The sequence below is a fragment of the Neolamprologus multifasciatus genome, chromosome 10 (genome assembly GCF_963576455.1).
Source record: "Neolamprologus multifasciatus chromosome 10, fNeoMul1.2, whole genome shotgun sequence".
NCBI classification, from domain to species: domain Eukaryota; kingdom Metazoa; phylum Chordata; class Actinopteri; order Cichliformes; family Cichlidae; genus Neolamprologus; species Neolamprologus multifasciatus.
In genome coordinates, this window is record NC_140448.1 from 24725497 (window position 1) to 24736157 (window position 10661).

General features: G+C 43.4%; 2 protein-coding genes and 1 long non-coding RNA gene across 6 annotated transcripts in view; 2 read left to right on the top strand and 1 right to left on the bottom strand.

The window, feature by feature from the left end:
- The first annotated feature begins 239 nt into the window (after nt 1-239).
- Nucleotides 240-1772, top strand: LOC146510315 (uncharacterized). The gene is made up of 2 exons (XR_014876358.1): nt 240-771; nt 876-1772. It is a non-coding gene; the product is annotated as an uncharacterized LOC146510315 (long non-coding RNA).
- Nucleotides 1360-8449, bottom strand: smg8 (SMG8 nonsense mediated mRNA decay factor). The gene is made up of 5 exons (XM_085173970.1): nt 7283-8449; nt 5237-6134; nt 4943-5088; nt 3643-4524; nt 1360-2523 (listed from the first exon to the last, which is right to left on the bottom strand). The coding sequence occupies exons 1-5, from the start codon at nt 7904-7906 to the stop codon at nt 2311-2313; spliced, it is 2763 nt and encodes a 920-aa protein (XP_085030096.1). The 5' UTR covers nt 7907-8449; the 3' UTR covers nt 1360-2310.
- Nucleotides 8450-10163: 1714 nt separating this feature from the next.
- ppm1e (protein phosphatase, Mg2+/Mn2+ dependent, 1E) overlaps nt 10164-10661 on the top strand; it is a 71894-nt gene continuing 71396 nt past the window's right edge. Inside the window, exons 1-2 of one of the 4 annotated variants that reach the window (XM_085173975.1) lie at nt 10164-10330; nt 10414-10655. In XM_085173975.1, the coding sequence (XP_085030101.1) occupies nt 10471-10655 (185 nt within the window). In that variant the 5' untranslated portion in view covers nt 10164-10330; nt 10414-10470. Of the gene's footprint in view, nt 10656-10661 lie in introns of all 4 variants that reach the window. The other 3 variants (XM_085173974.1, XM_085173972.1, XM_085173973.1) reach the window with 3 other exon arrangements.

Sequence of the window (10661 nt, forward strand, 5' to 3'; positions counted from 1 at the left end):
ATCCAGCTCCACCTAGTGGACGTAAAGTGTACTGCTATTCATGAAACCAAACACAACCTACCTGGAAAATTAAGCTTCTCTTCTAAAGATGTTAGTCTTAGTGGTATTCCTGACATGATCTATCATATCAGTAGTGTGCAAAAGTCTAATTTCTTTATATTTTGCTTCCGTGGAGACAGACTTTCTCATCAATTTAATACTCTTTACCCCTTGAAAGCCAGCTAGGAGTCATATTTGAAGCTCTTTTCTGAGCTTTCTGTCAGGTTTCTGTTATATTTCAGACCTGCTTATAAAACAAAATGAAGTATCAGAAGTTAGTGAGGGTGGTCTCTGCCTATGCAGCTAACCTTGTAAAAACCCAGAAACTATTCTAATGTTGTGATCTAATGCACTTCCCTTTGATAATACTGAGGTGTCAAAACTCATTAAGGGTTCAGAGAGGTTGTCAAATGTCATTTTTATGAGGGAAAGTGTTAAAATGTTCCATATCTCGGCATGGTGTGCACTGTGTCCTTAAAGAATTTGAAGAAATGGGAAAAGTGGAGGACCAAAAAAAGAAGTGGCAAGCTTAAAATGAACAGTGTTTGAAAGTCGTGTTCTTTTGAAACAGGAAAAAGTATCCAACAAAGACATCACACAGGACCTGAGAGATGCACCTGGCCCTTCAGCTGATCCATCAACTGTTCACTGAAGCCTCATCAGAAATGGTCTCAGTGGAAAGGTGGCTGTCAAGAAGCCATTCTTAAGAAAGGGAAACAGGGAAAGTCTGAGGTATGCTAATTTACACAAGAGCTGGACTGAAAATCAGCAGCGACAGCTCTGATGGAGTGATGAATCCGTTCATCCATTTATTCTCTTCTGCTTATCCTTTTCAGGGTCACAAGGGGGGCTGGAGAAGCCAACAAAAGGCAGCCAAAATTCAAAGAAGAGCTTTGAATGTCCTTCAAGAAGCCCGGAGAACTATTCCTGAAGACTGCTTAAAGGAATTCCAGGAAAGCTTCCCTAAGAAAGTTCAGGCTGTGTTGAAGAATAAATGTGGTCATTACAAACACTGACGTTCAATCTTAGAATTTAGATTCTGTTTTACCTTATTTAATTCCTTTAGAATGTTTTCACCTATTTTCCTGGTGAATTGTAAAGAAGTTACAGGTGACTCAAGAAGTTCTGTTTTGACATCAAAAGAGGAAATTAATACTTCTCAAAGTGTAACTGAGTATTTTTTTTTGCACTTGCTTTCTTAACATCTACAACACTGAGGAAAAAAAATCACCTCCAATAACATGAAACAGAATGTCCGAGTCGCTTTTATTTACACAGAAAAAACAAAAAACGTCTTTCGGTTTAGTTCGAGTGTATTAAATCTTTGTTTGTGAGCAATAGTGTGTGTTGTGATATCTTTACAAACTGAAACAAAATAAACAAGTTCAGACGTACACAGTCGACTCTAGTCTCTGCTCTAATGAGAGCTTCACTGTTTGACAAGTGACAGGAAAATTTACATCATTATTAAAGCCTGCCAGCGTGAATTTGCAGGGATGCTGGTACTGGGAATTTAGCTTAGCTGCAAACAGCTACCACAGGATCCATGCCCCCTCATGTTAAGTTTGAAGGAAGTTTTTCCTGGTGCTATTATTGTGCTCAAGCTTCAAAGATTAATGTCACTGCAACATTGATCTGTCTTCTGGGGAGAAAAAAAAAAAAGTGAAAATAAGTTATTTTAAATCACTTCTCAAACTTTTTTCTAGCACATCCTTGTGCACAAGCCAATAAAACGGTCACATTTTGCCATTTTTATTTACTGATAAAAATAAAAAATAATCCAAGTCTTAATTTAAAGGCTTCTTTTTCTCTGCTTAAATGTGCCTCACAGTCTGAGAACCAGTGGTCCAAATCTGTAGGTGTACAAAGCTGTTGTCACATATTCAATTGAGACAGATCAAATTATTTTTCACACTTGGGAAATAGCCCACTTCAACACAAACTTTCTCTGTGGATTTGGTGAGGAAACATTCGACCACACCAGCATTTGCGTCTGCACTGGGAGAGGTAAATGCAACACAGTATTGCAGGAATGGATTTGACACTAAACACGGTTTAGAGAGCAGCTAATACGGTCTCATATACACCAGAGCATGTGTGCAAATGCTTATCTGTGGAGACCATGCACGTCCACATGTCATTTCATTGAAATCCAAAGTAAAAGATGTCAACAAAAAAGGACATATCTGCAGTGTCTGCAAATATACAGAATGTACAGAAACAACACTGGGAGGGTCTGCGAAGGTGGAGTCCTGAATAAAACCTTAAGGGTTATTGTTGTGGAGAGGTGGCGGTGGTGGCTTTCAGGATGCCTCGCAGCACCTTGTAGTTGTTGAGGGGCTGGTTCTCTTTGGGGGGGTAACAGGGACCACGCTCTGTGGCGTAGGAATAAGGAAACCGCAGCACCCAAAGGCCATCAGGTGGCAACGATATTTCAGTCTGCTCTGGGTGGAAGATCGGACAGGGAGGAGGGCCCGGCTGTACCTGAAATCACAGCAGAGGACAAAAGACGATGTTATTCAGTGCTGAACCCTAAAAATTTAGCCACACAACTGAAAATCTAGGCTTCAAAAAGAGTAAAGTTGTTTATTCACTTGAGTGTCTGGGCTTGGTGTAGAGCTGTGTCAAACCCTGATGCAGACCCAGAACTTACTAAGATCTTGGCTGGAAAAGCCTAGGATCACCCAGAAGAAAGTGGAAAGTACAGCTGAGGATGCCTGGAATGACCTGCAGCCTGACCTCAGATAAGAGCAGGATGGATGGATGAGGCAATTTAGTGTATGATGCAGAGCAGCTTGAGTTGCCTTTATTAATCATTTGGCAGACTTCACTCCTCTTTGTTATATATATGCACCATATATGTGTTAAAGTGCAACAGAATCTGCAACTACAGCCAAGTCTGAAGGTTTGTCTTTGTTAAAACTGTGACATGCTCATTTTAGTTTTCATACCTGCCTAAATATTGACATGCTGCAGATATCTTAACCTTTTCTTTGCACATTTTGTGATACATTCCTGTTGTTGAACAATGAAGTGAACAGTGCAATAGGTTCTTGCTTGGTTTGGGTCTTTAAGGGAAACCCCAGTCACCCTTCAAAGGAAACTCATTTCCACCCCTTGTATCTGCGACCTCATTTTTTTCTGTCTCTACCCAGCGCTCGCAACTATAGGTTACACTCAGCTCTCTCTAGACTACAATGGACCAGCAGAGCTCCAATCCGTCTGTCAATCTAATGCTTCCCTGATTTGGGAATAAGACCCTGAGACACCTAAACTCCTCCACTTTTCGTGGCAATTTGTCCCCGACTTAGATCGCACACTCCAACCTTTTCCAGCTGAGAAAAAAAAGATTAAAAGTTTAGCTTTAAACTGTAACTTTAGCTTTTACAGAGTCCCAGACATAGTGATCATGGACATATTGCTGAAAGAATTAGCTGACTCACTGAAAACAGACAGAAAATGAATCCCCCTTTTTAAAAAAAGAGTTTTTGTTTACATCGCTGAAAAGCATCTGAGAAAATAAACAGTAGATAAGAGTCTATTAAATCATCATCAGGTGCACTCCTGTTTGGAGATGACTTGGAGTCTCCTCCTGCTGCTTACCTGTGGGTTGAGGGTAACCTCCAGCGGGGCGTCAGGCACTACAACAAAAAGGCGAGCCAACTGGGCGAAGTGGGGCTTCAGGCCACGGCCCTGGGAGGGAGAAGGGATGTGCAGCGGCATGTCGGTGTTTAGCACCCTGGTGGCAGGATCTTTAGCACCCCCCGGCCCCAGCACCTTCACTACTTTATCAGGCCCGCAGCTGATGAAGCGTCTCCCCCTGCCGTCTTCATACTCGAACCCCACAAAGATGCGAGCCATGTCTTCCCTCCTGCGACTCCTACCGAGCCCACCGGTGCTGCCTCGCTTTCCCACGAGGGTCTTGTTGGGGGCTGGCCACGAGGACGTGCCTCCGTCCAAAGGCTCCGTTAGTCCTGTATCTTCCTCCGATCGGGAGCGAATCACCAAGTCCCACGGCAAGAGGAATGAGGAGCCAGGGAGGAAACCTGGCTGCTCCAGGCCCGTGTGGCAGTTATACGACTTTGCTGGGCCAAGTTTCACCAGTGACCAGCTGGAGAATTTAGGGAGGAGACCTTTAGGGCAGCCAGAGTGCATCATTCCAGGAAGGTACTCCACAGTGGAAGGCTGCCGGTCAACAAGGCTCGGCCTCTTTTGCTGGACTTGTGTTTCGGCTCCGTCTCCGTCCCCGTAGGGCCCCAGGCTGTCTGTAGACTGGCCTAGACTAAGAGCGAGGCTAAGGCTGGTGTCTCCAGGCGTGTGGCTCTGGGCAGTGCTGGGCTCCTTCAACCTCTCTGCATCACCCGATCCTGAAGCCTCACAGGGGTTTCTCTGAGCCTGGTTTGCCGGGGCCGGGTCAGGAGTGCTGGGCTGGAACACTGGAAACTCAATCCTCTCCAGCTTCCCACAGCATTTCTCCTCCAGTATCTACTCAGGAAAAAGACAGTTAACAAGCAAATACGTGGGAGTGATTACATGTTGTGTTTTAGATATACAATTTAAAAACACAGTGTTTTTATAATGACACGAGAAAACTGAACAATGTGGAGGGATAATCTTGTAGCGATGGACCATAAATCTGCAACCGAATGACATTTCTGTTTTTGCTTCACTCTCGTGGCTCTTACAGGCATTTTTGACAATTTTCAATAAGAAAATCTCTAAAAGCGCGCAGTGTACTACCTGAGCTGATAATGGAGCTGTTATCAGCTACAGAGTGAGATATTTCACTCAAAATTTTGTGTCTGACTGAGTCTTTCACAGCTGTATGTAGAAACACTGACAGAGCAGAGAGCCTGTGCCCCTCTGTGGTCCTCAGCAGGACCCATGTGGAGTAAATCCTGACCTGGTAGAAGTCGTAATTTGCTGCCTGGATGTCAAAAGGATCCTCACGGGGAGCTTGTTTCCGTCCACAGTTACAGGAGCTGGTGGAGCGCCCCCTACTGTTGTGATTCATGATTGGTGGGTTGTGATCCATGTCAGGCTTCTCTCCTGTGGAATTAAGTGTCAGATTTCACACTTTTGGCTTTTATTTTATTTCAGTGTTAGAGCTACGACAATTATGTGAAACAGTCAATGAAAAAAAAGTGCATTAAAGGGGCCCTCCTCAAACTTGTGCAGAGGAAGATGATGCGCTCACCTGGCTGAGGCAGGAGGTGGAACTTGTGAACACAGTGCTGGTCAGTCAGACTTCGCTCCTCACACAGCTGGTGTCCGTTGCTCCAAAAGTTGTAGCAGTCCTCGTGAAGCTGCAAAGCGTAGCGTTGGAAAGCCACTCCTCGAGCGTGCTGGCTGTACACCCGCAGAGCGTGAGCCAACTGGTTTTTATGGACCGTGGTGGTGTAGTTATGGGGGAGGTTGGACTGGTAGGCGCTGTGAGCCAGAGGCAGCGCTTTTTGGCACCTGTTCTCAGAGAACTTTGTGTCAGCGTCAAGAAAACCCTCCAAAACCTTCACCTGGCTTTGCACTTTTGTGGCTAGCTCAGCCATTTCTTCATCTGTGTTTTTGATGAGGACTTGGTGGAGTCTGGAGGCGACCTGGACCCATTTGGTGTAGGTCGGCAGCTCAAAGTGCGAAGGCTGCGGGTTGCGGCCGACGCTGTCATCAAAACCTTTTTTGGTGAGCACCAGGTCGACATGCTGCCAGAGGAATTCCTTTAAGCTGCAGTCCACCAGCTGACTGCCTATCGATATGCTGCCTGAGTCTCTGCTGCTGCTGGGGTGCCGAGCTGAATGCCGCATCTGCTGATAGCGCCTCGGCCCCGACACGGGCACGGAGGAGTCCTGCTCAGACAACATGCAGTTGGACCGCAGCTGACCGAGTAATGCACCTAAGGGGTCCTCATCTAGTGCTGGGATCACGTACACAAATGCTTGGTTGGCGGGCACCGTGAACAAGCAGTTGCTACTCTGGTTAGTGAGAACTCGGCTTTTACGGAAGATGCGATAAATCTGGTCTTCCAAGGCGTGTTGAAGCCTCCGCCTGGGGGAGTGCTTCTTTGGTTTGTCAGGATTTGACTCTAAGCCGTTTGCAGAAACCTTTAGAATAACAAACAAAGACAACATCATTTGTATTCATATGGCTGCCCTGAGTTCTTATATGGCGTGACCATTTTTTAAAGAAAAATTTGACAGTTTCTGAAACATTTTTGCAAAATTTCCTATGGACTTGAACTGTCATAATTTTACTTAAAGTCCAAATTCTGTGTTAAAAGAAAAAATAAAACAGTGCCATCAAAACATATTGACCTGATTTTCTGATTTTTTGCATGTTTGTCACACTGAAATGTTTCAGATCAAACAAATGGTTTTATAATTGGTAATTAAAGACAAAATGCAGTTCTTAAATCATGATTTCAGTTATTAAGGGAAAAGTAATTGTCCCATGTTGACTCATTAATTAACTGCAATTAGCCACATTTTCAGCCACACTCAGGCTGAATTACTGCCAGACCAGAACCTGTCTGACAAAAAAAATAAGCAGGCTAAAAGATCTCAAAAAGCAACATGTTATGCCACATTCTAAAGAAACAGCTGAGAAAAAAAGTCATTGACGGCTATCTGTCTGAAAAGAGTTAAGGCTTTGGGACTCCTGGAGGGACTTCCCAGGCGTGTTGAATCTACCAAAATGAATCCAAGAACACATCAATGAATCTTCCAGCAGGTCCCAAAAGAACCCAGAACAACAACTAAAGAACTGCAGGCCTCCGTTAAGGTCAGAGTTAATGATTCAACAGTAGGAAAGAGACTGGGCAAAAATAGCATTCAAGGAGAAAAACACTGCTGAACAATGAAAACAATTAAAGACTCATTGCCAGTTATCATAAATGCTTGATTGCAGTTCTTGCTGCAAAAGTTTGCACATTAGTTATTAGGTTTAGGGAGCAATTCCTTTATCACAAAAGGCCTATGTAGGTTTGGATAACTTTTTCCCCCCTTATAAATGAAATCATAACTTTAAAGCGGCATTTTGTGTCAACTTGGGTAATTTTTATCTAATGTTCATTTTTTAAATGATCTGAAGCATGTAAGTGTGACAAATATGCCAAAACCACCCCCAAAGAAATCAGGAAAGGGGAAAAGACTTTTTCACAGCAGTGTAACTATATTAAAATATATATCAATATTTCAGTAATATACAGTGCATATATAAATGAGAGCGAATAAGGACTTGTTAAAGAGCAGACCTTCAGAGTGACGTTCATCTGGAAGACGAAAAGGAGCCGTGGAGGGCAGGGCCGGCAGTTCAGCTTCCACTCTTTAGACACCGGGGAGTCTTTGATGGCAGCCCGGATCAGAGGCAGAACCTTCTGCCGCAGAGCGTCCAGAGCTCGGAAGAGCCGGTCGTAGGTCACGTCGAAGGTCTGGTTGGGGTGGACGAGCAACAGGACGTGACACACGGAGAACATGTAGAGCAGGTGGAGGCAGTGCTGCCGCTCCAGGCCCTTCCAGAAGTCATGGGCGTCCGAGTGTCCGTTCCCGGTGTCCAGAGACAGGCAGGCTCGCAGCAGCTGTCTGCTGTCGCAGACGGAGGAGAGCAGGAGGTACAGCACCCGGTTCTCCTGGTCGTAAAAAGCCTGGATGTGGCTGCTAGGCGTGCCGCCGTCCTCCGGTCCGCCGAACATCGAGAAAAGGTGTTTGTCCGCCAGTGTGTTGATCAGAGATTCCTTCAGCGCGCCGGGCTGCATGTTGCTTTTACCGAAAATACCGACCACACACAGCCCCTCTTCCCGGTAAGCAGCGTCCTCTAAGAGCTCCGCTTGTAGTAGATCCCCCACACTGACGGGACGAGCCATGTTTGCTTCCTTCATGTTGAAAACCAGGGGAATGAAAACAACCCCGGACTCTTTTCCCCTATCATTTCCGGTTCCTTGTACTAAAATGTCCGAGTCAGTGCAGCATTAGCTTTAACGTTCCTCTTCCCAATTTAAACCACTGTTTGTGTCACAGAGTTATTAAATTGTGTTTTTATTTTATTTTATTTTATTTTATTTTATTTTATTTGTTCGGTTTCAGCTATTGTCCTAGGATGGGAGCAGGAGGAAGACGATCCACTAAAAAGAAACTGCTAAAGAAAGAAGAAGACAGTAGTTTAGGTTTTGTTTATCGTCATCCCAGTCTTATTAAACATTCACCGCAAAATCTCCTAGTGCTGTTAGTGACCAAAGACTAAATTTTTTTTTTTTTTTATTTAATGTGAGTTATTTTGATAATAACAAGATGTGCTTTCAGTTGTTTTTGTTTCCTTTTTTCTAATTTCTTTTTCAAATTAATTACTATTTTCCATTAACTAAACAGTTTTCTTTGTGTGTTTTTTTTTTTCATACTTGGTTTTAGTGTTATTTTTTAGTTTTAGTTAATTATAATAACCTTAATTGACATAAATATTAATTCAGATCTAAAAAAAATCAATAAATAAAAGTAAAGCAAAACCATACTGTCAAAATATAAACCGTAGGAATGATGTGAGACTGAAATTTTAATTTGTAAAAAAAAAAAAAAAAAATACAAATTAAAAAAATTAAACTGCCCATTTTAAGTAGTTAAGTTTTAAGTTTTGTTCTAAGTTTTTTCTTTAGTAAGTCTCACATTTTAGTTCTGCTTTTGTTTCGCATTTAACTGTTAATATCTTTAAGCGACAGCAGCTGTCACATAAATGCAATGAGGTTTTTTCTTGTACTGAATTTTTGACGTTTTTTGTTTACTTTGTAAAAATGTGTTTTTGGTGTTATAAATGATGAGTGGGTTGACCTAAAATACACTTTCAGATGAAATAACATATTCATTAATGTTCTGTTTTTTATTCTACTCGAATTGATCAATTTTATATATATAGACATATAGACAGCTGTGTAATTATCTGGATATACACTCATGGCCACTTTATTAAGCACACTCTGCAAGTATTGATTTGAACGCCCCTTTCGCCTTCAGAACTGCCTTAATTCTTAATGAATATGAATCAAGCTGCTGCAAAATATACTGTGTAGAGATGTGTGTGTTCTGTGTATGGCTGGGTGTGATGTGATATTGAGGTTATACCTGCAACTTGTGATCATGTACATCACTTCTGACCGTTATAACATTTCTCCTAAGCTCTGTAAGCTGCTATTCTCTCCATGGAAATGTACTCTGTAAGTAAATTAATCCAAAGTGATCCCTAAGAGGGAAATCATCTGGGAATTCCGGACTTTAGCCAGATGTGTGCTCATGGGGAAAGGAAATAAAGTAAGTAGACAAGTATTAGTTATTCAAGACTTTGAAACAGTTTGAAACAAACTAAGTCATAACTCCTGTTTGAGGTATCAGTGTTTAGTAAAATACATGCTCTTATCAGTCCTGTTATTTTCTTTATCAAGTGGATATATAAAGTATATCGTTTCAGTCTCTAGCCAGGGCTAACACAGAAAGACAGACAACCAGTCACACTCACATTCACACCTAGAACCACCAGTTAATCTAACCTCACTAACTGCATGTCTTTGGACTGTGGGAGAAAGGCGGAGTACTCGGAGAGAACCCACAGAAACTCCACACAGACAGGCCCCGGCCAGATGGTGGATCCAAACCCCAGGACATTCTTGCTGTGTGCGGAGTGCAGAGTGCTAATGACGACGCCGTCGTGCTCTCCTCAAAATATATTAATAATTCTGTAAATTGAAACATAGTCACAGTACTGTTCCCAAAAATACTGCAAGAATACTACAACTTAAGAAAAAGTTATATTTAAAAAAAGCACTAAAACTAACTCGCATAATGAAAACACATAAATACTACTACATTTAAATAGTATAATAAAGTTCTCTGTATAAGCTGTAATAAAGTGCTCTGTGTGTGTGTGTGTGTGTGTATGTAGTGAATCCATTCTGACTGTGATATGTTAGTACTGTTGTACTCGAGTTAAATATCTGAATTCCTTCCTCCACTCGTGTTTACTTTAAACACCTATCACCTTCATCGTGATGGCATGTCTTCAGAAAGGTCTCGGGACGTCAGGAGGCAACGTTGCGTGCGCGCTCGCGACCCCGCTTTGGCGTCGTCTCTCTGACGTCACCGCCCTCTGATCATCCGAAATCCCTGATAACACGCCGCGCGCTCCCGCTCAGCTCTGAATGGGGGCTCAGTCCAGCTTGTGACAACTCGTCCTGTAGTGTAACCGTAGAGGCCACGGTCCGCTCATCCAGTCGGGTCCGCTGCTTTCAGACACGCCGGTAGTCCACGGCCCTGCTCCTCCGGTAGTACACATTTATTCAGGTAGTATGGGACTGCACTGTCAGTCCAACTAGTTCGGTTAGTGTACTGACTCTTCTCTTCTTAGCCCGGCAAGTTAGTGTACTGACGGGCGGAGCTGTCTCTGTCTGTCCAGGAATGAGAAATGATGGCCGGCTCTGCAGCAGAGGAGAAAACCTTCCGACGGTTCTTGGAGCTCTTTATTCGGGAGATGAAGATGCCTCTGCAGGAGGGCGACCCGCTGCCGATGCGCCCCTTGTCGGACCTGGTGTCTGAGGACGAAGTGGAGGGGGAATGCCTCGACCTGTGTCTCCAGCACCTCTACAAATAGTTAAG